This window comes from Pongo pygmaeus, chromosome 2 (genome assembly GCF_028885625.2).
Source record: "Pongo pygmaeus isolate AG05252 chromosome 2, NHGRI_mPonPyg2-v2.0_pri, whole genome shotgun sequence".
Taxonomy (NCBI): Eukaryota; Metazoa; Chordata; class Mammalia; order Primates; family Hominidae; genus Pongo; species Pongo pygmaeus.
Genome location: NC_085930.1, coordinates 96033571 through 96061504, shown reverse-complemented (window position 1 = coordinate 96061504; position 27934 = coordinate 96033571). Strand labels below are relative to the sequence as shown.

At 37.5% G+C, this 27934-nt stretch overlaps 1 protein-coding gene and 1 non-coding gene across 2 annotated transcripts in view; both read right to left on the bottom strand.

The window, feature by feature from the left end:
- DNAH12 (dynein axonemal heavy chain 12) overlaps window positions 1-27934 on the bottom strand; it is a 269687-nt gene that overhangs the window by 163531 nt on the left and 78222 nt on the right. The window contains exons 16-26 of the mRNA XM_063661044.1: window positions 19497-19622; window positions 18420-18554; window positions 17396-17589; window positions 15689-15932; window positions 9627-9812; window positions 8427-8627; window positions 6544-6738; window positions 5058-5179; window positions 4680-4962; window positions 1703-1822; window positions 163-319 (exon numbers count right to left, since the gene is read on the bottom strand). Of these exons, the coding sequence (XP_063517114.1) occupies window positions 163-319; window positions 1703-1822; window positions 4680-4962; window positions 5058-5179; window positions 6544-6738; window positions 8427-8627; window positions 9627-9812; window positions 15689-15932; window positions 17396-17589; window positions 18420-18554; window positions 19497-19622 (1963 nt within the window). The remainder of the gene's footprint in view (window positions 1-162; window positions 320-1702; window positions 1823-4679; window positions 4963-5057; window positions 5180-6543; window positions 6739-8426; window positions 8628-9626; window positions 9813-15688; window positions 15933-17395; window positions 17590-18419; window positions 18555-19496; window positions 19623-27934) is intronic.
- LOC129034442 (small nucleolar RNA U13) lies at window positions 17094-17199 on the bottom strand. The gene has a single exon (XR_008501917.1). It is a non-coding gene; the product is annotated as a small nucleolar RNA U13 (small nucleolar RNA).

Sequence of the window (27934 nt, the reverse complement as noted above, 5' to 3'; positions counted from 1 at the left end):
ATCTTTTATAACAGCAAATATTAAAAATAATTCATGTTTGCCAACTTATAAAAAAGATTGTTAAAAAAAATTCTGTTGAGAGAAAAATACATATAGTACAAGTCTTTGTTTACAGATGCTTTCAACATTTTATCTTTAAAAATTAAAGAAAAAGTCACATACCCATTTCAATCATGTCCATGACCACATCTCTAGCATGAACGTCAATAGTAACCAAAGCCCCCAGAGTGGTCCTGGTCTGCTTAGACAACTTTCCTCTTACCAGCTCTACAATCTCATTCAGTTGGTTCTGAAGTTCCTTATAATACTTCTTTAATCCCTACAAAATAAAAAAAAAAGCAATCTAATTGATGTCACATCATAATTAAAACGTATTTTATATATTTAGTCTTTTATAAAACAATTCTGACTTCTTAATCTATCTCAATATAGAAATGAGTTCAAGTGCGGTGGCTCATGCCTATAGTCCCAGCATCTAGGAGGCTAAGATGGGAGGATCTTCTTTTTTTTTTTGAGACAGAGTCTCTGTCTCCCAGGCTGCAGTGGAGGGATCTCGGCTCACTACAACCTCCTCCTCCTGGGTTCAAGCGATTCTCCTGCCTCGGCCTCCTGAGTAGCTGGGACTACAGGCATGTGCCAGTAGGTCTGGCTAATTTTTTGTGTTTTTAGTAGAGACGAGGTTTTACCATGTTGGCCAGGCTGGTCTCGAACTCCTGACCTCAAGTGATCCACCCATCTCAGTCTCCCAAAGTGATAGGATTACAGGCATGAGCCACGGCACCAGGCCCAAGGTGGGAAGATCATTTGAGGACATGATTTCAAGACCAGCCTGGCAAAGCAGAGAGACCCCTGTCTCTATAAAAAAAAAAATTTAAATTAGCCGGATGTGGTATGTGCCTGTGGTCCTAGCTATTCAGAGGCTGAGGCAAGAGGATGGCTTGAGCCAAGGAGTTTGAGGTTATACTGAGCTATGACTATGCCATTGCGCTCCAGCCTGGGTGACAGAGCAAGACCCTGTCTCTAAACACACACACACACGTATACACACACACACGGAGAAATGAATTTTGTGAGTGATTTTGTCAAAGCCCAGTAAAATATTAAGAACAAGTTCTTGGGCCAGGTGCAGTGGCTCATGCCTGTAATCACAGCACTTTGGGAGGCTAAGGTGGGCGGATCTCCTGAGGTCAGGTGTTCAAGACCAGCCTGACCAACATGGATAAACCCCATCTCAACTAAAAATACAAAATTAGCTGGGCGTGGTGGCACATGCCTGTAATTCCAGCTACTCGGAAGGCTGAGGCAGGAGAATTGCTTGAACCTGGGAGGCGGAGGTTGCAGTGAGCCGAGATCACGCCATTGCACTCCAGCCTAGGCAACAAGAGCGTAACTACATCTCAAAAAAAAAAAAAAAAGTTCTCAATGAATAGTTATGATTTTAAGATTATATGTAGAAACTGACAGACTTATTGTCTTTGCAAACAATAGATAAGTTAACTAAGAAACATAGGATGGGGCCAGGCACAGTGGCTCATGCCTCTAATCCTAATACTTTGGGAGGTTGAAGTGGGAGGATTTCTTGAGGCCAGGAGTTCAAGACCAGCCTGGGTAGCATAGCAAGATCTCATTTCTAAAAATAATAAAATTAAATTTAAAAAAACCTGGAATGAAAGATGTTACTTAAAAGCAAACAATGCTTTACCTCCGTCCCGCCACTTATAACTTCCTGTGTCTCAGATGTCCAGAACATTTGAGAAACACAAAGTACAACTTGGCCAGGCCACTCTCGAACCCAGTTTCTTCTTGCAGATTCTGGATAAGCCTGAACAATTAAAATAAATTTCTAACTTTAAAAGGTTGAATGAGAAAAAATAGCTAAATGTCTAGCAATAGAGAAATGCAATATTTGGTACATACATAGGCTAGAATATCATATAGTCATAAAAAATGTTAAATGACTAAAAGACTCCCTCCAAATTTTATAAATTATTATGTTTTTGAAATATTTATTTATAAAAGAATGGAAAGATAAACACCAACATGTTAATAATGGGCAGATTTAACTGTTGATTCTTCTGGAAGTTGATTTCTATGTGATTTTTATGTTCCTTTGCTGTCGAGAGTTGTCAAGTTTTCCATATAGAATACCTATTACTTCTATCATAATAAAATATAAAAATTTTAGTAAACTTAGAAAAAACTAGTCAAGGCCGGGTGTGGTGACTGACACCTGTAATCCCAGCACTTTGAGAGGCCGAGGAAATGGATCACCTGAGGTAAGGAGTTCGAGACAAGCCTGGCCAATATGGTGAAACCCCCATCTCTACTAAAAATAATAAAAAAAATAGCTGGGCATGGTGGTGGGCACCTGAAATCCCAGCTACTAAGGAGGCTGAGGCAGGAGAATTGCTTCAACTCGGGAGGCAGAGGTTGCAGTGAGCCGAGATCATGCCACTGCACTCCAGCCTGGGCAACAGAGTGAGACTCTGTCTCAAAAACAACAACAACAACAACAAAAACTAGTCAAATAGATTATGTATATTGATGCCAAGATTTAATTGAAAAGGAGACTATACAATATAGTTAAAAACTGCACTAATAGTGCCCTTGTATTATTTATCCATAGCTTTTCTGAAAACCTATATGACCAGGGTATACAATTTCACAATTATATATTTGTTCAATTATGTGTAATTGAACAATCTATAGTTTTGAATTCAAGGTATACTTTCATTTTTTTCTAACACTTTGATATTCAAATTTTCTAACATTTTGATATTCAAAATGCATTTAAATGGATTTATGGAGGGAGAGGTTTAATCCTTTTAAAAATAGCTTTTTCAACAGGAAGTGATTTTAGCAGATCCAAACTATAAATTGAAAACAACTACAGAATGAATTTTGAAGCTGATGCTAATGCAAATTATATTTTCAATAAAATAACATCATCTTAGATATAAGAATGTTAAAATAGGATATCAGTATTCTTATAAAATGCTTCTTAGCCATATTTAGAAATAAATGTAAATGATAAGCTAACCTAAGCTTCAAAGAAGGATGAATGGATGAATGGTGACTGAGAGCTATTGCTAGGTACATAGAAGTTCAATTTCTATACTAATTGAAGAAATACTTTCATGGACAATGGTGGTTCTTTCCTATGTGTTTTAGTTTGCTTTGAATCACAAATAGTAAATGGAGAGAAAAAGTCAAGATTTATCTGTAGGAACACTGAAGTTGAACAGAATAGCCACCACAAGAAGACGAGCTCCATAGGGCTCTCGGTGAAAGAAAAAGAACACTCACTCACATACAGTGAGTTGCTGAATATAAAGCTTCGACGCCTTTTAAAACTATTCTACTACTTTACAACTGCTCGTTTGTGGTCCTAAAGGCAGAAATATACGTGTTTATCATTCAAGATTAGGTTAATTGAATTAACATAAGTGAGATACATGTAGTGCCAAGTGTTATCCTTCTTTCAAATTTATGACATATCCCCCTTTAACGTTTGTTCATCTCATTTGAGTTTTTAAGTAGTTGTTTAAGTGTAAAAAGCAGTAAGTGAACTAGGTCATGCATTTACCACTCATGTCTGAAGAGAACTGTCCTACAGATCTGCATGTGCTAATGTGCAGGATTGTTTGCCTATGAAACATATCCACTAGCCTAGCTCATAGCATTTCAATTTTAATATATCTAAAATTGAGCTCTTGATATTCCCCTAAGCCTCCACAAACCTGCTTCTCCTCCAGGAATCACCCAGAGTAAATGCCACCCATATGCTCAAATTAGAAGCCTAAAAGTGATTTTTGAGACCTCCCCCTCCTTATCCTTGTACTCTACAACCAATTCATCATCAAGACCTGTTGAAATTAACTACAAAATTTATTTTTGATATTCTACTTTGCTCCCTATCTTCTGCCATTTGCCTAGTGACAGACCACATCTTTTTTCCTTTATTTTTGGTTTTTATTTTTATTTTTTGAACCTGAATCTCTGGCAAACCAGCCCAAATCATCTTTCATCTGAACTAATCTGAGTCTCCTAATTTGCCTTCCTGTTTTCACACCTCCACTAATCTATTATTTATACCATAGCCATAGTGGTATAAAAATATAAATCAGACTATGTCCCTTCCCTGATTAAAATATTTAGATGGTGTTCCATTGCATTTCAAATAAAATGCAAACTCCTAACTGCCTTCCTTTCCAACTTCATGTCACTTTACTCTCCACTTTGCTTACTCTACTCCAGACATATTTGTCTTCTTTCAGGATCTCCCAAATCCCCAGTTCTCTCTGATCCCAAGGGCTTTACGTAGGATACCTAGATCCTCTCTCACTTGCTCTTTACCTGGCTTATTCCTACCTATCCTTTGTGTCTCAGTTTCAACATCACCTCCTCCAATAGCCTATCACTGGACCTTCCCCCCATTCTAAATTATATACCTCTTATTTTTCTCTCTCATAATACCTTTTATCTTTTATAACAATCATATACTATTATCAATTAATAGCAATATCGTTATATTAATAATAATGTTAGGAACAAAGAAGTAAAGAAAATAAATGATTTAAAATAATAAGAACTTTAAGTGTTAATTTACTGGTTTCCAAAACCTCTTAAACAAAGCATTTGCAGAATATAGGGTATATATCAAATCCTAGGAAACACACCAGCCTGGCTGCAGCGATCACATCGTGAACACTCCGGAGCATTAGGTCTTCCACTTGAATGAGCCACTTTTCCACAGCACCCCGCGCTGCAGACGTGGAAATGAGTGCAATCAGCTCCACTCGCTCGCCCTCAGAGCTATACATGGCTTTAATGTCCAAATTGGGAAGGAACTCCAATTTAGCAATGCCCTCAAAGCATTTTTTTAAATGTGGCTGAACTCTAAGTGGATCTTTGGTCTCTGATAAAATCTCTAACATTTCATCATTAGATAAGAAGAAAAAACTAGGGAAAAACATGCAAATACAAAAGTTTTAGTTATAATTCATCACACATAAGAAAATGCTTTTAATTACAGCACAACTGATTGTCTATCATACCGAGGGAAGAAAAGACGTTTCTTTTCAAGATATGCGTTAAGACCTTTCATAATTTTCTCCAAAAGTTCATTGCAGTTCTGCAGTTTTTCCAATAAACCTGTTAAAGAAGTGGCAGCAAGAACCTAAACGAGACACATGCATTCAAGTCAGCACTTTTATGCCAGATATATTATAAGACTTAAATATCAATCTATACTATAGGTTAAAATCTTTTAATGTTAAAAGGTTTATGAAAAAATGTCAAAGGTTTATAAAATTTGCAATGAAATTTTTTGTAGTGTAAAAACTATTAAAATTCAATAAGTTATAAATACTTATCCAACGACACTAGTTAAAATGACAAGTTATGATTGTCATGCATATTGTCATTTCTCCTATATTATTTCGAATGATGTGAGAAAAGTCTGTTTGGCTGATGCTTGATTTAATTCTTACTTTTACTACTGTCAACTATAAACATAACAATTTACAGCAAGGAGTTGGCAAACTACATCCTGTAGACCAAATCCAGCCTGCTGTCAGTTTTTGTATGAGTTGTAAGCTAAAAATTATTTTCACACTTTTAGAAGTTAATCAAAAGAACATTTTGTGACAGATGAAAATATCAGTGTCCATAAAATTTTATTGCAGCACAGACACACTCATTCATTTACAGATTATCTCTGGCTGCTTTCTCACTGCAATCAGAACACAATTGAGTAGCTGCAAAATAGACCTGTCCTGCAAAGCCTAAAATATTTACTATTTGGCTCTTAGCAGAAAAAAATTGCTGACGTCTGATTTACAAGAAATCATGTTTCACAAAGATTCTGAAGTCAACAGGTAAAGAAAAATCCTTAAAACTCATAAATTTCAGTGCACTACTGACTCTCAGTAAGTCCAGCACAGCTAGTTTTTCATTCAGCATGGGAATAAATTATTATTTCTTAAATTGAATACCAGATGAAAAAGTGGATGCATATCTACGGACTATGTTCACAGTGCGTATGAAAAATATATAGTCTGTCTCTCAACATTTACTGGGAGAGACATAGGAATCAAGTGAGACCAATGGAGAGAACAGCAGATTCTTCCCCATCACTCTGAGTATACAGAGTCACTAGTAGAATCTCAGGTGAGTCACCTACACTATTCATTCTCTCTCCCTCTCTCTTGTTCTCAGTCTCTCCTCTCTCCATTTGATTTGATTTATCTATTTATTTTATGAGGAGGAGAGCAGTGAGTGTTCATAGCAGAAGGCATGTGAATCAGATGTACATTTGAAGCAGCTCCACGAGGTATACTAAAGAGTTACAAGCAATGTATCTTATTAATTGAAAAGTAAATTTATTTTAATACTTTTATGCTTTCTTATATTTTTCTGAAGTTTCCAGTTTGTATACAATGAGCAAGTTTAATTTTTATAATCAGAAAAAAAGTCACATGTTTTACTTAATTTCCAAAAACAAAGGTTCACCTACTGTGAGAGAGAAAACAAACACTTCACCTTTGGATCTTTAGCACAAAACTTCATGATATCTCTCCAGTGTCTGTCTACTGTCTGAAATTGACGCCCTTCTTCTGGCATCTGTTGCATGATATCCTCAGAACAAAAGATGGGCTCTAAGTACAGCCATTGAGCTTGTACTTTTAACCATTCATCAATTGTTTCTTGTATTCGAATCAAGCGGTCCTCCCAGGCCTTAATGAAAAGTATACTGCACTAAATTCTAGTTATTAAAGAAAGGCTATAAATTATAGCAACGAAAATACATTTTAAATTTACTATTATTTTTAAATAAGTGCAAACATCTTACAGCTTAAGGTTACTTATGTATGTCTCACAAAGGCTTAGAAAAATTCTAAGAGGTCTGAGGTTTTCCTAAATCACTGGAACTCACAATTGGAAATGACTGTAACGTTATTTTGACCAGTTTCCTAATCTCTCGGTGAGCCATCTGGAGTCCCAAAACCATCCAAGAATATATCCTTCTCTACCAGCAGTGGTTATCAACCATGGGCAATTTTGCCTCCCACCCCAGGGAACATTTGACAATGTCTGTAGACATTTTTGGTTGTGACAACTGATGGGGGAAGATGCTACTAATGTCTAGTGGGTAGAGGCCAGAGATGCAGTTCAACAACCTATAATGTACAAGACAGCCCCCATCACAGAGAATGATAGAGCCCAAAATATCAACAGTGACAGGTTGAGAAATCCTGCTCTACATCAACACAATTTGGGGAAAAATGAACTGAAATGAAAAATAAAATGAAATAAGCCTCCTTATTCTCAAAGATCCCCTAGAAATGACAAGATATTTCATTAGCTGAAGACCATTAATATAATATCTCTCTTTGGTTCTTAAATATGTGCCTAAGGTCTATGTGTCAAGAGATTAAGTCTCATATCTTCGATTTTTAAAAAATCTCTAAGACAGCTTTTAAATTTGTCTTCTAAATTCCTCTTGTTAGACAAGTAAATTTCTACAAAAAAGTAATGTCTTATCAGGAAAGGCTAGGTTAGCCTGCTTCTTGGGATAATGTCCAGCCTTATGTCCTCTTGGAAGAACATTACTCTGTTTTCTCTGAATAATGACAGCCAAAATCTTCTATAAAACACTATTTATGCTCATATTAAAACCAAACTTCCTTGGTTTGAACCCCAGCTCTGTCACTTATTAGCTAGATGAACTTAGAAAAATTACCTATCCTCCTATATGTTGGTTTCCTTGTCTATGAATACAGATTAAAATTACAGTGCCTACTTTGAAGGTCTGCTGCAAGGATCAAGTGGGTTAACAAGTGTAAAGTTCCAGAGCAGCATCTGAAACATAGTTTCGAATCAATTGATATCAGGGTAAAAAATCCAGTTGTCTTTCCCCAATTTATATAGTCCCCAGTTAGAACAGTTTTCATAAACAATAAGATACGAAATAATCTTGGAGCCTCAAATACCATTTGTTTTTCTCAAGTGAACAATAATTCATTAATTACTCTAAAAGATCCTCATGCTAGCTGTTTACAACTATAATTAAAGCATGGTTACTACAAGTTACAAGAATGCAACAAAAAACAGGGTCTAGGTTTTCTAAAGTTGGAATAAGTAATACCACCTGTTTTCCTCTCGAGTCTATCACTGCCATTGGAGAAGATTGTAATAAGACATTTTTCTTTTAAAAATCATTTATGTCTCAGATGTATATATTTCTATATTAAATTTTGAATATCATTTTGTATTTTATGAAATAAAATATCAAGGTTATAGGTCTATGATTTGATAAACACTTAAAAAAAATCCAATAAGCTACTTATTACCATGAGAGCATATATGTAATAGGATTGCAATCCGTATAAATGACCAAGAGCTGATTATCATGTTTAACATACCTTGATCTCATGTTCAAATGGTTTGATGAAAGGTGAGCCTCTCATTGTCTGAGTTTTTATAATTTGATCATCAAGGATGGCCTGAATCTCATCCACTGAAGAAAGAATACAGACTCCAGTGTCACGATATAGACTTAAATGAAAAGCAATATCATCCCAAGTTCCTATCATTGTATTCATGGCTTTCTCTAATGAAAATTCCTAAAAGGGAGGAATGAAGAAAGAATGGGATGGTGAAGAAAGGATCTTATTTACTATATTGACTTTCCCTAGTGAATTCAGTAAGCATTTGATGTATTACATTATCATTTCCTTAAGATAATCTGTGACTACAGTATAACTTTTTAAGTTAGAAGGTTTTTCAATAATTTAAAAATTCCTAAGAAGAACGATTATGTAGTTTTAAAGAATTCACTTGCTATGAAAACTACTGCTGTCAATATTAAAAATGGACAAGAGAATAAAATACCTGCAGGACTTTCTCTGAAGTGGTCTTTCTACAGGCAGCCCATAGTCTGAAGATGTTTTCTGTGTACTTCAAGAACCCATTCTTTAGGGCCATACTTACCCTGCTAGAACACACACATATCACATGCCACACATACAACAGTACTCTTAATGAAAAAATTATGTACCAACACTAGCACATCATCCAACGACATCGGAATGTGGCAGAATTAAGAGGAGATCAAAGGAGTCATTTCTCGTCTGGATTCAGGACAAGTAAGCACACACTGTTGGGGTGGGGGAGGGGAGAGTGTTTTGTTTTGTTTTGTTTTTGAGACAGAGTTTCACTCTTGTCACCCAGGCTGGAGTGCAGTGGATCTCAGCTCACTGCAACCTCCACCTCCCGGGTTCAAGTGATTCTCCTCTGCCTCAGCCTCCTGAGTAGCTGGGATTACAGGCACCCACCACCATGCCCAGCTAATTTTTGTGTTTTTAGTAGAGACAGGGTCTCACCATGTTGGCCAGGCTGGTCTCAAACTCCTGACCTCAGGTGATCCACCTGTCTCGGCCTCCCACAGTGCTAGGATTACAGGTGTGAGCTACTGCACCCGGCCGGAGAGTGGTCTTCTATCACTCTCCTCCACCACCTCCTGCTGCTATCCAGTACTATACACATTCAACCCCAACAAAAACTATGATTACTTGATTAACAAAGTCATCACATAAAGTATTTCAGTTGATCTTTATGTTTACCTTGCTTGCACCTGCACTTATCACTTCGAATTGTTCCACGTATGGGGTAAGGTTTAATTTTAAAACTTTTCTCAGTGTAGTGCCAGAGTCTGGAGTCAAGTCATAGCCTACAATTTCTGACATCTGTTTCCAATGACGAGCTCTCATTCCTGGATTGCACAGAATGGAGACAGTAGGAATATATTCCTAATGGCAAAAATATAAACAATAATGAGTCACTCATTTGACTTCCACACACATAGATTCCATAGATGAAGGCTTGATGATATAAAGATTACATTTCTTCAATTTATTTAATATATTTCTATCAGTACAATCAAAACCTCAATTAGATTTGGAAGGAGAGAGATACTAAGAAAATGAACCTAAAGTTCACCTACAAAAATAAGCATATAAAAATAGCCAGGAAAATTATAAGAGTAAAAAAGAAGAATGAAGGGCCAGGCGCAATGGTTCATGCCTATAATCCCAGCACTTTGGGAGGTTGGGGTGGGAGGATTGTTTGAGCCCAGGAATTTGAGGTTACAGTGAGCTAAGATTGCAATACTGCACTCCGGCCTGGGTGACAGGGTGAGGCCTTGTCTCTATTTAGAAAAAAAAAAAGTATTATTTTAGAAATTCAAATTCGTTATATATACTATTTGCAGAAATATATAATATATAGTTATAAACACACATACATAGCATGAATGGGGAAAATATGTGTGCCCAAATCCCAAAATGTAACAATGTTTTATCTCTGCTGAGTGACGCCTGCCTTGGCCTCCCAAAGTGCTGGGATTACAGGTATGAGCCACCATGCCTGGCCCCCTATTTTATTTTTATATGAGTCATGTTTTAACTTTGTATAAGTAATAACTTAATATTGTAAATTTTTTTAATTGGAGGACCATAAACTAGCACACTTTTTGTTTTGCTTAGTTAAGGACTTCGTTTTAACCTCCCCTTGGTTATCACCATCATGTTTTTGCTTATCATCACATATTCCCTAGAATTCATCAGAACATAATATAACAGGCACTCAGTAAGTATTTTTTAAATAAATGAAGTTTTAACATCTAAAAAGTAGAAAGGACATACTCTTTATTTATTTATTTAGACGGAATCTTGCTCCGTCCCCCAGGCTGGAGTGCAGTGATGCGATCTCGGCTCACTGCAACCTCCGCCTTCTGGATTCTAGAGATTCTCCTGCCTCAGCCTCCCAAGTAACTGGGATTACAGCCTCCTGAGTAGCCTCATGAGTAGTTGGGCCACACAAAAGTGAAAAAACTCCAAGAGGATGAGCAGACAGTAAGAGAATTGGACTTCCACATCTGCATTGCCCCTCCCTCTATTCTGTTTGGTACCAAGAGGGCAGAAAATTTTCCCCCAACTCACTGTTTCTACCCTGATAAGAGCAAGGTCAAAGTAGACAACCAGCTACCCCACCACCCTGCATTCCCTAGCAGGAGACCTGCCCTGCCTTAACCCACAGGAAGCAACTCCAGTGTCTGAACGGATAAATAATTCCTATGGACAAGCAGAGACAAAGGGAAGAGGTGGGACTACCATCCCCAGCCCTGGAAATGTTACTCTGTAAGCCACAGAAGATGCCAAATCAGAGTGGCTATTTTGCAGCACCACACTGTAGGAGGTCTGTCCCATAGGTCTCCTGGGCACAAACTCCTAGCCAGCTTCCCACATTGCCAGAATATACCTGTGGGACCGTCCGCATTCAGTAAGGGCAGCGCTCCCAGCAGGTACTAGAGCCAAGCCAAACCTGGGCTTAAGGTGCCACTTGGAGCTGAAAAGGAAGCAGTGACCTAGCGGTAAAGAAACTCTAAGCAAATATATCCAATATAAACCAAAACAAGCCAGACAAAAAACACTGGAATAAATAATACTTCAATGCAAAGACACAGAGTACATCCAGCAAAAACAACAGCAAACAGGGAACCATGATCTCCACAAACAGACGAAGCAAAGAACCAGTAACTGACTCTAACCAGACAGGGATACGTGAGCTCTCTGACCAACAATAAATAACTAAATTCCTAACTAGACTGATCAACAAAAAGGAGAGAAAATTAAAATAATCAATATTTAGAATTAAAAAGGAGTTAGCACTATAGATTCTACAGACATTTAAAAGATAATAAAGAAATGTTATTAGCAACTTTACGGCGACAAAATCAATGACTTAGAAGAAATGGACAAATTCCTTAAAAATACAATCTACCAAAATTAAACACAAAATCTGAATAGCCCCTATATCTATTAAAGACATTCTCTTTTCCCCTAGAGGGGGAATTGGCACAGGACTTGCTTCAGCCAATGTAATATGGGTGGATATGAAGTATGTCACAGCTGAGTGGAAGATCTAAACTCAGGTACATGGTTTAGTTCAGCCCTTGCCCTTTCTCTCTAACGCGAGATTGGCCCACATTAGCTCAAGACATAGCCTGTGTCCTGGAAGTTAGAAAACTCAGGAGCAGAACAGGACTGCAACTGGGAGCAGAACTTAGCTAACCCGTGGTCCTCATGGAATATGAAGAATAAATAAATAAGTACTTGAAAAATATATATAGAGAGAGAGTCTGTTTTCAAAACCTTTCCTACAAACAAAACGTCAGGCTAAATGGTTTCACGAGTGAATGTTTCTCTAAAATAAGAAAGAAATAATACCAATTTATAAAAAACTCTTTCAGAAAATAGAGAAAATAAAACTTCCCAATTTGTTTTATAAGGCCAACATAACCCTGATACCAAAATCTGACAAAGACATTACAAGAAAACTAAGACCAAGATCCTTCCTGAACATAACCTCAAATATCCTGAATAAAATATGAACAAATAACAAACTATAAGAGTATTAGAAAAAAATATTTTGGCATGGGGAAGGCATTTTAAACTACAGTTCAGAACCCAAGAGCTATAAAGGAAAATAATAAAAATAATTACATAAAAATAAAAGGGTTCTGCAAGGCAAAAGCTATCATAAGCAAGGTCAAAAAGCAAATAATAAATATTCACATCACAGACAAAGCTTAATCTCCTATACATACAGGAAAAGAAATCAATAAGAAAAAGGTCAATAATTCAACAGAAAAATAGGCAGAGGTAAGTTAAAACAGTTTACAGGAAAAGAAATATAAAACACTCTTAAATATATGAAATATATGAAAATATGCTTAAAATTTTACTTGCAATAAGAAAAATGAAAATTCTCCTAGTAGAGTAGCAAAAACCTAAAGTTTGATGATATTTTGTTATGAAGGTTGATGAGAGTATATGTTGGTATAACCTCTACAGAGGGTAATTCAACTGTAGATTTTAACCTGGCATTTACTCTTCCACAATTTACCCTGCAGTCACACCTTCGAACATCTGCAATTCACACACACACACACACACACCAGATTAGTCATACATTATACAGGTGTGAAAAAAATGAAGAGGCTCCCTATATACAAGAAGAAAAGGTCTCCAAGATAAATTAAGCAAAACAAAGAAAGAAAATAATATACATTGTATGCTACACTTCATGTAAAAAGATAGAAGGATAAGAATATATACTCACATTGTTATATATGTAATAAAACTCTGGAACTATACACAAGAAGGTAATAACATTGATCACCTGAGTTATACAGGTGAGAACCATGAGGAGACTTTTCAGATGTCTCTTTTTATATTTTTTAGACCACGCAAATGTATTCAACATTGAAAATGATTTTTAAGTTAAAAAAAATCAGACAGCCATGGAATCTCTGAGATGAATAGACATAGACAGGAACAATGCTTGAATCCAATCACAGAGTTTGTGTGCTCTGGAAATGCTGACAGTGGAAATTTAAGGATGTATTACTGACTGTCGAAAAAACTGTTCTTATTCTCTCTTTATAAATGAGAGGACCGAGGCACAAGTGGCTAAATATCTTGCTCAAGGTATGCCACTGCCAAGTGGAGAATTGTGCTATAACTAAGCAGTGTGGTTCCAAATCCTTCCCAATAAACTGTTACCCTGTGTTGCTGCACTTAGTATAGGCTAAGCGGTCTGCCCTGGTAAATTTATGCCCTTATTTTTTTTTTTTTTTGAGACAGGGTCTTACTCTGTTGTGCCCAGGAGTGCGGCAGTATAATCATAGCTCACTGCAACCTCAAACTCCTCGGCTTAAGTGATCCTCCCACCTCAGCCTCCCGAGTAGCTGGGACTTGAGGTGCAGCTGAATTTTTTTTTTACCATGCCTGGCTAATTTTTTATTTTTTGTAGAGGTAGGGTCTCACTATGTCACCCAGGCTGGTCTTGAACTTCTGGCCTCAAATGATCCTCCTGCCTTGGCCTCCCAAAGCACTGGGATTACAGGTTACAGGTGTCATCCGCTATACCCAGCCTGCTTCCAAACCTTTCTATTTCTCTTCATTAGCACTTGATGATGAGAATAGCTCTATCAAGGCTTTCTTGAGTAATTTTGGAGTTTTGCTCTGTTGCCCAGACTGGGCATGCAGAGGCTTGATCTCAGCTCACTGCAACCTCTGCCTCCCGGGTTCAAATAATTCTCCTCCCTCAGCCTCCCAAGTAGCTGGGATTACAGGTATGCACCACCATGCTCAACTAATTTTCTGTATTTTTAGTAGAGAGGTTTCACCATATTGGCCAGGCTGGTCTCAAACTCCTGACCTCAGATCAGGTGATCTGCCTGCCTCAGCCTCCCAAAGTACTGGAATTACAGGCATAAGCCACCGTGCCTGGCCTTGAGTAATTCTTAAGATTCAGAATCCATAGGTCAATAATTTCTCTGGACTCAAAAGCCTTCATCTAAGCATTTTGCAAATGCTAAAATTTTTTAATGTATTCATCTAGAAAAAATAGTTATAACCTCACTTCAAAGTTTGGATTATGCTGAATTAATGGTAGGCTATTTTATTATGCTTGTTTAGTTTTATTATAGTAAATTATGAACAATGGTGTACTCTTCCTATGTTTTCCATAGGAAAATGACTTAGTGTCATTTTCAGGAAGTGTGCAATCTGCCCTAATAGGTCTTCTATTAGTAGAAGACCTAATAGTAGAGCAATCTTCTACTGCCTTTCTTGGGCCAGAGGAATTTTTTGCCAGATCTGGCTTTATATGTGTATTCTCCTTGATCTGCCCCAAATATGGCTGCCATTCACCACCTAACCAGCCTTTCCTACACTCCATAGTGGTGCTTCATGATGAGGAGCTAAAGTTGTGGGAATAGGACACCAAAACATCAAAGATGCAAACAGATGTAATTCAAAAGATGAGAAGAATAAAGTGCCCTCTCTTGCCCTTACCACTTCCTCCCAAAACCAATCACTCAGCTCTGTCACAAGTACCCACGCCTAGAACAGAGGTGGGAGTGAATACATTAAAACATTTTAGCATTTGCAAAATGCTTAGATGAAGGCTTTTGAGTCCAGAGCTTGACCAAGAGGCTGAGGCACAGCAGAGGAATTTAAAATCTTATTTTTTTCTGATTGTTTCTCCTCAGTACCTTCATTTGGCCATACTCCTTTGATTACAAGTGACAGAGACCCAATTCATTAGCCAAAGGGGAAGAAATAGTGTCTTCTTCTTGAGCCTAGGAGTCTGAGGCTGCAGTGAGCTATGACTGTGCCACTGCACAGTCAACAGAGTGAGACCCTATTTAAAAAGTAATAATAGGCCAGGTGTGGTGGCTCATGCCTGTAATCCCAGCACTTTGGGAGGCCAAGGTGGACATATTGCTTGAGCACAGGAGTTTGAGACCAGCCTGGGCAACACAGCAAAACCCCATCTCTTCAAAAAATTAGCCAGGCATGGTGGTACACACCTGTAGCACCAGCTACTCAGGAGGCTGAGGTGGGAGGATCGCTTGAGCCCAGGAGGTGGCAGTGGCAGTGAGTCACCACTACACTCCAGCCTGGGCAATAGAGCAAGACCCTGTCTCAAAAATTATTAATAATAATAAATAATAAACATGTAAAACCAGAAGATAGGCTTTATAATTTATATATTAGGTAACAGAAAAGTTGAGAAGATAGCTATAATATTAAAATGCTATTATATATATTTATACCTTAAAAGCTTTTATCTGTTCCATGACTGTACTGCACATAGTAATAGTAGCATTCTCTTTTGGTTCTTCTTCAATTTTCTCTTCTTCCAAAGACCGTTTTCTTGCTGCCTTTCTTTTTTCTTGTAATTCTTTCTTTAGCTTCGTTTGGAAAAATTTTAGTGTCTTAAAAATTTCTCGGGAAAACTCTTCCACATCAGCCTCCATGCTTTCCCCATTGAGGTCCAAAAACCCTCCATCCATCCACCTGAATTGAAAGAAAAAATAGTATTAAACTCAGACTTTTGAAGTTTGAAGTGGCTTTAGAGATCCTTTAGGCTAGACCCCTTGTTTTTTAAGAGAGAAAAATGAGGGCAAGAGCTGTTAACAGTTTTTCTCAGGCACACAAGTAGAGCTGATGGTAGAAAGACAGAACTAAAATAATCATTTTGATTATGCTGCATGTGCTAAAATATGTATGATTATAAATGGACGATTAACAGTACCCAAATAAAATGCAGATTCATATTAGAGAAATGCAAATCAAACCACAATGAGAGACCATCTCCCATCAGCCAGAATGGCTATTACTAAAAAGTAAAACAAAAAAAACAAAAATCAGATGCTGTGGAGAAAAGGGAATGCTTATACACTGTTGCACTGTTGGTGGGACTGTAAATTAGCTGAGCCACTGTGGAGAGTAGTTTGCAGATTTTTCAAAGAATTTAAAACAGAACTACCATTTGACCCAGCAATCTCATTACTGGGTATATACCCAAACGAAAATAATCATTCTGCCAAAAAGACACATGTACTTGTCTGTTCATCACAGCACTATTCACAACAGCAAAGACATGGAGTCAACCTAGGTGCCCATCAACAGTGGATTGAATAAAAAAAATTTGGTACATATACACCATGTAATACAATGCAACCTTAAAAAGGAATGAAATCATGCCCTTTGCAGCAACATGGATGCATCTGAAGGCCATTATCCTAAGCAAATTGATGCAGGAACAGAAAACCAAATATCTCATGTTCTCACTTTGAAGTGGGAGCTAAGCCCTGGGTATACATGAACATAGAGATGGGAACAACAGACACTGGGAACTACTAGAGGTGGGAGAGATGGAGGGGAGCAAGGGCTGAGAAACTACCTATTAGGTGCTGTGCTCACTACCTGGGAGATAGGATCATTTGTACCCCAAATATCAATGTCATGCAATATACCCACAAAACAAACATGCAAATGTTTCCGAATCTAAAATAAAATTTGAAATTATAAAACAAAAATAAAAATAAAATGCAATTTGACTCCATACTTCTAATTTTGGGGGTAAACATTAGTGAAATTAATCTATTGTATTAAAAAGAGAATTGACTCTCAGAAACCAAAATGACAACTCATATATTATATATACTTTTTTCATGTCAGAAGGGTAATGTGCCGACATTGTAACAACGTTTGAGGGAGGCACATCTCTCACACATGAGCATGAAAATCCAATCATTATGCTCATAAACCAGAAAAGGATCTCGGATATTTATTGTATTAGTAAGGTTAGTGGGACCTTAGCAGCACTGGATGCTTCTCCTATATGGTACCTGGTTCTCTTTCAAATGGACATATAAATCCTACTTTTAAACACTTAACCAAAAAAAAAATCAATTTATATTTTACAAATTATTTTCTATCATTTGCTTGATTTTTATTACATTACCAGCAATTACCGTTTTTCTGATCGTTGCCACTTCAAAACAAAATTAAAAAACTTCTGATAGGGCTCAATGTTAACTTTTAATTTATCCAGTTCAGGATATTTTGTCAATTCCCACTTGAAAAGTTCCTCTTCTTTATTAATAAACTGCACTGCTTCTTCAGATTCCTGAATACGTTTTTGTAGTTGTCTTACATCTGTCACATACTGAAAGCAAATAAGTTTTTTGTCTTAAAAAATATTCAAGTAATGTTATAAAAATAAAATCATATGATACTGTGTACAATATGTCCTTGTATTTATACAACAAGTTTATTTTTAGGCTGGAGTGCAGTGGCGTCATCTGGGCTCACTGCAACCTCTGCCCCCCTGGTTCAAGCGATCCTCCCGCCTCAGCCTACCGAGTAGCTGGGACTACAGATGCGGACCACCACGCCCAGCTAATTTTTGTATTTTTAGTAGAGACGGGATTTTGCCATGTTGGCTAGGCTGGTCTCGAACTCCTGACCTCAGGTGATCTGCCCACCTCAGCCTCCCAAAGTGCTGGGATTACAGGAGTGAGCCATTGCGCCCGGCCTATACGGCAACTTTAAATATTAACTTCACAACATAACAATGATTGAGAGCAAAAGGTACGATTATGTCTACTCTACAAATAGAGAACTGAGTCACAAGAAAGATAACATAGTTCCAGTTTTGGGCCTAAGAGTCAGGTCTTTGTTTGCCAGCCTGGGCAACATGGCAAAACCCCATCTCTACAAGAAAATACAAAAAATTAGCCGGGCATGCTGGCACATGCCTGTTAGTCCCAGCTACTCAGGAGCCTGAGACTACATATAAAGTATTTAAATAAATATTTATGTATTTTACTATATATTATTAGATAAATATATGTATATATGCAATATATAGAAAAATATAGAGTAAACATAAAAAAATAGTAAACTTATATTTTTCTATATTTTTACATTTATGTTAACATGTCCTGTATGACTCTATGGGCTGGCCATAGCTATTGTCTCATATATTTATCAGACCTGTTGCATGCGCTCCAGCTCTGCAAATTCTGTAAACTCCTCCATGCGGCGTGATTCCTTTTCTATTTCCAAAATAAGTTTCTCTCTCTTGGCCATTAGTTCATTTTCTTTTTTATGTTTAGCATTCTCAATTAGCTTTTTAAAAGACAATTTGATCATGTTAGTTAATCTGTAACAAAGAATTACCAAGTCAGAAATCCAAATACTGTATATAATAATAAAAACCATCAGAGAAGTAAAAATGAGTACAAAAATAAAACAATGCCTATAATTACTAACATAAAAATGCAAAGAATAATAAACCACACAGAAAAACATTCCTAGATCTCCAAAGTTACTTTAACAACTCATATTCATTAATCAAATACTTTATTTAACAGATTTTAGGATAATGATAAAATTACCATTTATTGAGCATGTGCCATGTATCAAGAACTATTAAATACCTTACCTATGTTATTACTGGTATTATTATTCTCATTTCAGAGAAGAGAAATTGAATCTTATGGAAGTCACGTTCATGTTCACAAAATCATAAAAATCAAAATCTGGATTAGAATCTTGGTTTATCTGATTGAAGGCCACGCTTTTTATTACAATACCATCTTACCTCCCAATTCAGGTTAAACTGATTTACATTAGGACTTTTTCAATATCTGAAATATATTCAGTCTGATATAAAATTATAAATTTTATCACTGTGATATTGAACTATTTAATTTCTCTGAGTCTCATATTTCTCATCTATAAAATGGAAGAAATGGGAGCACGTGGGATTTTTATGAGAGTTAAATAATTGAATAAATGGAAAGCACTTTCTCAGTTAAGTGCTTCTATTATTAATTTATATAATAGTTCTGACTTTCTAAATGTCAGCCCCACTACTTACCAGACCTTGTGAGTTAAGCCTAACAGCTTGTCTTAAGCCTAGAGGGCCATAAGTGTGGCCAGTCTCAAACTCATATTGACACACAAAATTACTTTTAAAGTTAGATGGCCAGGAGATATGAAAATTAAATGTGAATGATGTGCTTGAAATGTCAGATTACAAAAATACATACTGAAAAATATATTTACCTCATCATTTTCATCAAAGATGGGATTAATTTTCCTAGGCCACATGAGGACAGTTGCATTTAAAGCTAAGTCTTCTTGAGGAAATAGGAAAACATCTAAAAAGTAACTCATTTGGTGTTTAGATTCCTACAAAAGAAACTCTGGATATAATATGTCATATAGAAAATCTACGTCATTATGAAAAAGAGAAGAACCAACAACAATCTCTAATACCCTTTCAGATTTCAATTTGGCTCAGATTATTAACTGATATTTTATATATCACCCAAACCAGATGGGTATTTCAATAGCTGCAGTATTATTTATCCTGCTTCATGCCACATAATTGTATACTTTTACGCTAGAAATAAGGCTTTTAAAAAGTTTTCACTTGCAATTGATTTAACATAAAGGAACTTTTGGTCCTCCCTTGTTTATGACTGAAAAACGTAATTAAATCTTCAGAAGTCCTTTAATTTTGATTTTAAAGGATTTTAAATTATTTTATTCTTATAAATTTTTTTATTTTTGAATCTTTGATGACAAAGATTTTAGTATCTTTTCTTTTGTATCTTCACTAACATCACCACCTTTTTGGCCTACTTCACATGTTGCTGTATGCAATAGTCCAGAATATTGTGGTATGTAATAGTTCAGAAAGAGTTGGAGGTGAGTTGGCTGGGTACGGTAGCTCACACCTGTAATCTCAGCACTTTGGGAAGCTGAGGCGGGTGGATCACCTGAGGTCAGGAGTTAGAGACCAGCCTGGCCAACATGGCAAACCCCCATCTCTACTAAAAATACAAAAATTAGCTGTGCGTGGTGACGCACACCTGTATCCCCAGCTACTTGGAGGCTAAGGCAGGAGAATTGCTTGAACCCAGGAGGCGGAGGTTGCAGTGGGCCGAGATTGTGCCACTGCACTCCAGCCTGGGCAACAGAGTGAGACTCCGTCTCAAAAAAAAAAAAAGTTGGAGGTGAGTTGCAAAGAAAAAAAACTCTTAAAAAAATAGATTACCTGAGTAGACAGGTTGAATATTTTTACCCTCTATATCTTTCATTGCTCTATAAGCTGTACTGTAGTACTAATTTTTAAGAATTGAAATACAGATTCAAAGGCAAATTTAAGGTTTTTGATTTTATATTATACATATGTATATGTATATATAATCTATATATAATATAGATATAAAATTATGTATTGAAAATAACATTAAATATGTATTTTATACTTTCTATATATTATGTATATACAATGCATATAGAAATAAAACTTTACAATAAAAAACAATCCATGTAATTCATTATATTAATAGATTAAAGAGAAAAAGCATATGATCACCACAGTTGATGCAAAAAAGCATGTAGTGAAATTCAAAGTCCAATCATACTAATTTTCTTTTCAAAAAACCTAGTAGCACATCAGCAATAGAAGGGAATTCATTAATCTGGCAAAAGTACCTGTATAAAACCTATGACAAATGTCAATAGTGAAATCTTGAAAGCTTTCCCCTTAAGGTTGGGATAAAGATGGGAAACCTGCCATCCATTGCTATTTGACATTGTACTAGAGTCCCAGACAGTCCATTGTTGCAAAGAAAATAAAGTTTTGCAAATGTGTAACATTTGATCAGGAAAAACAAAACTGTCATTATTTGCAAGTTATATAATGGTATATGCAGACATTCCAAAATAATCTTCAGATAAACTTAAAATTAAGAAGAGAAATTTAAAATACATAAAAATATTAAAGTTAAAAATTTTTTTTTAGGACGGAGTTTCACTCTTGTTGCCCAGGCTGGAGTGCAATGGCACAATTTCGGCTCACTGCAACCTCCGCCTCCCAGGTTCAAGTGATTCTCTTGCCTCAGCCTCCCAAGTAGCTGGGATTACAGGCATGTGCCACCACGCCCAGCTAACTTTTTGTATTTAGCAGAGACGAGGTTTCACCATATTGGTCAGGCTGGTCTCGAACTCCTAACCTCAGGTGATCCACCCACGTCGGCCTCCCAAAGTGCTGGGATTTTAGGCATGAGCCACTGTGCAGGGCCTAAAGTTCAAATTTTTAAATAGAAAATTTTATTTATTTATTTATTTTATGACTGATAATTTCTTCTTCTTATTATTATTATTATTATACTTTAAGTTTTAGGGTACATGTGCACAATGTGCAGGTTAGTTACATATGTATACATGTGCCATGTTGGTGTGCTGCACCCATTAACTCGTCATTTAGCATTAGGTATATCTCCTAATGCTATCCCTCCCCTGTCCCCCCCACCCCACAACAGGCCCCAGAATGTGATGTTCCCCTTCCTGTGTCCATGTGTTCTCATTGTTCAATTCCCATCTATAAGTGAGAACATGTGGTGTTTGGTTTTTTGTCCTTGCGATAGTTTACTGAGAATGATGATTTCCAGTTTCATCCATGTCCCTACAAAGGACATGAACTCATCATTTTTTATGGCTGCATAGTATTCCATGGTGTACATTGCCACATTTTCTTAATCCAGTCTATCATTGTTGGACATTTGGGTTGGTTCCAAGTCTTTGCTATTATGAATAGTGCTGCAATAAACATACGTGTGCATGTGTCTTTATAGTAGCATGATTTATAGTCCTTTGGGTATATACCCAGTAATGGGATGGCTGGGTCAAATGGTATTTCTAGTTCTAGATCCCTGAGGAATCGCCACACTGACTTCCACAATGGTTGAACTAGTTTACGGTCCCACCAACACTGTAAAAGTGTTCCTATTTCTCCACATCCTCTCCAGCACCTGTTGTTTCCTGACTTTTTAATGATTGCCATTCTAATTGGTGTGAGATGGTATTTGAGTGATGGGTATTAAATTAGTATATAAAAATAAATTTTGGCGGAGCATGGTAGCTCACGCCTGTAATCCCAGCACTTTGGGAAGCCAAGTCGGGCAGATCATGAGGTCAAGAGATGGAGACCATCCTGGCCAACATGGTGAAACCCTGTCTCTACTAAAAATACAAAAATCAGCTGGGTGTGGTGGCGCTAGCTGGGCGTGGTGGCGCGTGCCTGTAGTCCCAGCTACTCAGGAGGCTGAGAGGAGAATCTCTTGAACCTGGGAGGCAGAGGTTGCAGTGAGCCGGGATCACGCCATTGCACTCCAGCCTGGTGACAGAGCGAGACTCTTTCTCAAAAAAAAAAAAAAAAGGCCAGTGGAACAGAGCAAGCTGCCTCAAAACAGATCTACACATATATGGACATGGTGGGGATGGTTTCTTCAATAAATATGTAATTGCTCATCTATATGGGAAAATATTTAAATTGGACCTCACATTATTTACAGAAATAAATTTTCAGGATTGAAACCTAAATCTCAAAAGCAAAACTAAACAGCTTCTAGAAAAGGGTGGAAGAAAAATATCTTTGAACCAAGGTAGGAGATGATTTCTTAAATAAAACACAGAAAGCACTAGGTATAAAATAAAAGATTGCTCCATTTAACTGCACTAAAATTAAGGCAACATGGCAAGACCTTGTCTCCAATAGGAAGAAAGAAAGAAAGAGAGAAAGAGATAGAGAAAGAGAGAGAGAAAGAAAGAAAGAGAAAGAAAGAAAAAAAATAAAAGATTGCTCCATTTATTATAAAATAAAAGACTGCTCCATTTAACTGCATTTACATTAAGGACTTCTGTTCATCAAAGACACCATTAAAAAGTTAAATTACAGAGTGAATAAAAAGATACCTAATAATATATTTAAAATTACTACATTGAACTGTATACTTAAAAATGGTTAAAATGGTAAATTTTGTGTTATGTTCATTTTACCACTTTTTTAACTGCTATAAATCAATAAGGAAAAGGTACATAACCCAAAAAAATAAATGAGCAAAATGTATGTATTATCATTTCACAAAAGAGGCACTCCAAATAGCCAATAAGCATATGAAAAGTGTTCAAATTCATTTCTTTTTAGGAAAATGCAAATTGAAAATACCACAACTTTCACCCAATAGACTGGCAAAATTTAAACCATCTCACAATTGCAAGTAAGAATGTTAAAATAATAGACACTTTGTGCACTGCTAATAGGAGTCTAAAACTGGAACTACTTAGAAAGAATTTTGCTTTAATTAGTAAAGGTGAATAAAAGCATATCTTATAACACCTGGAAGAAATGAATGAATGTGTGCCCTGGGATACATGTGTAAAAATGTTCACAGAAGCATTGCCAGTAATATCAAAAGTGGAAACAACCAAATATCCAGAACAGTAAAATTTTTAAAATAAATTATTGTATACAATGTGGAATGGATACAATATGGAATGGAATACTAGACAGCAATGAAAATCAGCTAAAGTTAAGGAACAATGACACTACTAACATAACATTGACGAGAGGCAAAAGAATATAAAAAGTATGATTCCCTTTATATAAAGATCAAAATCAGAAGAAATTAACTATATTGATTAGAAATGCAAGTTTAAGTTGTATAACTATTAAAAAAAACAAGGAAGTAATCACTACAAAAATCAGAATAGGCCAGGCGCAGTGGCTCATGCCTATAATCCTAGCACTTTGGGAGGCTGAGGCGGGCAGATCATAAAGTCAGGAGTTCAAGACCAGCCTGGCCATTATGGTGAAGCCCCGTCTCTACTAAAAATACAAAAATTAGCCGGGCGTGGTGGCGGGTGCCTGTAGTCCCAGCTACTCGGGAGGCTGAGGAAGGAGAATCACTTGAACCTGGGAGGCGGAGGTTGCAGTGAGCCAAAACCTCACCACTGTACTCCAGCCTGGGTGACAGAGTGAGACTCCATCTCAAAAAAATAAAAAATAAAAAATAAAAAAAATCAGAATAGTGCTAAAATCCAGAAGATGAGGGATTATGATGGGCTTCTAGGGCATTGGCAAGGTTCTATTTATTTTCCTAGGTGGCAATTACTGGCTGTTTACTTTAGAACATTCCAAATTGTACAATTTGTGTTTTATGTAATTTTGGTATATGTGTTGTTTAACACTTTTAAAAGTTTTTTAAACAAAGAATAAGAGTAAAATATAGGTAAATAGGTACATAATCTTGTGCTGGAAAAGGTAAAGGCATACTATTAAATGCAGAAACTATAAAAGAAAAAAATATTTTAAAAAATCTATATTGTTTAAGGACATACACACAATTGGTGAAACTAAAGAAATTCAAAGCTAAGGAGGTGGAGCCAAGATGGCCAAATAGGAACAGCTCCAGTCTACAGCTCCCAGTGTGAGCGACGCAGAAGATGGGTGATTTTTGCATTTCCAACTGAGGTACCGGGTTCATCTCACCAGGGAGTGTCGGAAAGTGGGTGCAGGACAGTGGGTGCAGCGCACTGAGCATGAGCCGAAGCAGGATGAGGCATTGCCTCACCCGGGGAGCACAAGGGGTCAGGGAATTCTCTTTCCTAGTCAAAGAAAGGGGTGACAGACGGCACCTGGAAAATCAGGTCACTCCCACCCTAATACTGTGCTTTTCCAATGGTCTTAGCAAACGGCACACCAGGAGATTATATCCCGTGCCTGGCTCAGAGGGTCCTACACCCACGGAGCCTCACTCATTGCTAGCACAGCAGTCTGAGATCAAACTGCAAGGTGGCAGAGAGGCTGGGGGAGGGACGCCCACCATTGCTGAAGCTTGAGTAGGTAAGCAAAGTGGCTGGGAAGCTCGAACTGGGTGGAGCCCACGGCAGCTCAAGGAGGCCTGCCTGCCTCTGTAGACTCCACCTCTGGGGGCAGGGCACAGACAAACAAAAGGCAGCAGAATCCTCTGCAGACTTAAATGTCCCTGTCTGACAACTTTGAAGAGAGTAGTGGTTCTCCCAGCATGCAGCTGGAGATCTGAGAATGGACAGACTGCCTCCTCAAGTGGGTCCCTGACCCCTGGTAGCCTAACTGGGAGGCACCCCCAAGTAGGGGCAGACTGACACCTCACACGGCCGGGTACTCCTCTCAGACAAAACTTCTAGAGGAACAATCAGGCAGCAACATTTGCTGCTCACCAATATCCGCTGTTCTGCAGCCACCGCTGCTGATACCCAGGCAAACAGGGTCTGGAGTGGACCTCCAGCAAACTCCAACAGACCTGCAGCTGAGGGTCCTGACTGTTAGAAGGAAAACTAACAAACAGAAAGGACATCCACGCCAAAACCCCATCTGTACGTCACCATCATCAAAGACCAAAGGTAGATAAAATCACAAAGACGGGGAAAAAACAGAGCAGAAAAAGTGGAAACTCTAAAAATCAGAGCGCCTCTCCTCCTCCGAAGAAACACAGCTCCTCACCAGCAACGGAACAAAGCTGGACGGAGAATGACTTTGACGAGCTGAGAGAAGAAGGCTTCAGACGATCAAACTACTCCGAGCAAAAGGAGGAAGTTTGAATCCATGGCAAAGAAGTTAAAGACCTGGAAAAAAATTAGACGAATGGCTAACTAGAATAACCAATGCAGAGAAGTCCTTAAAGGACCTGATGGAGCTGAAAACCAAGGCACAAGAACTACGTGATGAATCCACAAGCTTCAGTAGCCAATTCGATCAACTGGAAGAAAGGGTATCAGTCATGGAAGATCAAATGAATGAAATGAAGCAAGAAGAGAAGTTTAGAGAAAAAATAATAAAAAGAAATGAACAAAGTCTCCAAGAAATATGGGACTATGTGAAAAGACCATATCTACGTCTGATCGGTGTACCTGAAAGTGACGGGGAGAGTGGAACCAAGTTGGAAAACACTCTGCAGGATATTATCCAGGAGAACCTCCCCAATCTAGCAAGGCAGGCCAACATTCAAATTCAGGAAATACAGAGAACGCCACAAAGATACTCCTAGAGAAGAGCAACACCAAGACACATAATTGTCAGATTCATCAAAGTTTAAATGAAGGAAAAAATGTTAAGGGCAGCCAGAGAGAAAGGTCGGGTTACCCACAAAGGGAAGCCCATCAGACTAACAGCTGATCTCTTGGCAGAAACTCTACAAGCCAGAAGAGAGTGGGGACCAATATTCAACATTCTTACAGAAAAGAATTTTCAACCCAGAATTTCATATCCAGCCAAATTAAGCTTCATAAGTGAAGGAGAAATAAAATCCTTTACAGACAAGCAAATGCTGAGAGATTTTGTCACCACCAGGCCTGCCCTAAAAGAGCTCCTGAAGGAAGCACTAAACATGGAAAGGAACAACCGGTACCAGCCACTGCAAAAATATGCCAAATTGTAAAGACCATGAGGCTAGGAAGAAACTGCATCAACTAATGAGCAAAATAACCAGCTAACATCTTAATGACAGGAACAAATTCACACATAACAATATTAATCTTAAATGTAAATGGGCTAAATGCTCCAATTAAAAGACACAGACTGGCAAATTGGATAAAGAGTCAAGACCCATCAGTGTGCTGTATTCAGGAAACTCATCTCACATGCAGAGACACACATAGGCTCAAAATAAAGGGATGGAGGAAGATCTACCAAGCAAATGGAAAACAAAAAAAGGCAGGGGTTGCAATCCTAGTCTCTGATAAAACAGACTTTAAACCAACAAAGATCAAAAGAGACAAAGAAGGCCATTACATAATGGTAAAGGGATCAACTCAACAAGCAGATCTAACTGTCCTAAATATATATGCACCCAATACAGGAGCACCCAGATTCATAAAGCAAGTCCTTAGAGACCTACAAAGAGACTTAGACTCCCACATAATAATAATGGGAGACTTTAAAACCCCACTGTCAACATTAGCCAGATCAATGAGACAGAAAGTTAACAAGGATATCCAGGAATTGAACTCAGCTCTGCACCAAGCGGACCTAATAGACATCTACAGAACTCTCCACCCCAAATCAACAGAATATACATTCTTCTCAGCACCACACTGCACTTATTCCAAAATTGACCACATAGTTGGAAGTAAAGCACTCCTCAGCAAATGTAAAAGAACACAAATTATAACAAACTGTCTCTCAGACCACAGTGCAATCAAACTAGAACTCAGGATTAAGAAACTCACTCAAAACCGCTCAACTACATGGAAACTGAACAACCTGCTCCTGAATGACTACTGGGTACATAACGAAATGAAGGCAGAAATAAAGATGTTCTTTGAAACCAACGAGAACCAAGACACAACATACCAGAATCTCTGGGACACATTCAAAGCAGTATGTCGAGGGAAATTTATAGCACTAAATGCCCACAAGAGAAAGCAGGAAAGGTCTAAAATTGACACCCTAACATCACAATTAAAAGAACTAGAGAAGCAAGAGCAAACACATTCAAAAGCTAGCAGAAGGCAAGAAATAACTAAGATCAGAGCAGAAGTGAAGGAAATAGAGACACAAAAAACCCTTCAAAAAATCAATGAATCCAGGAGCTGGTTTTTTGAAAAGATCAACAAAATTGATAGACCACTAGAAGACTAATAAAGAAGAAAAGAGAGAAGATTCAAATAGA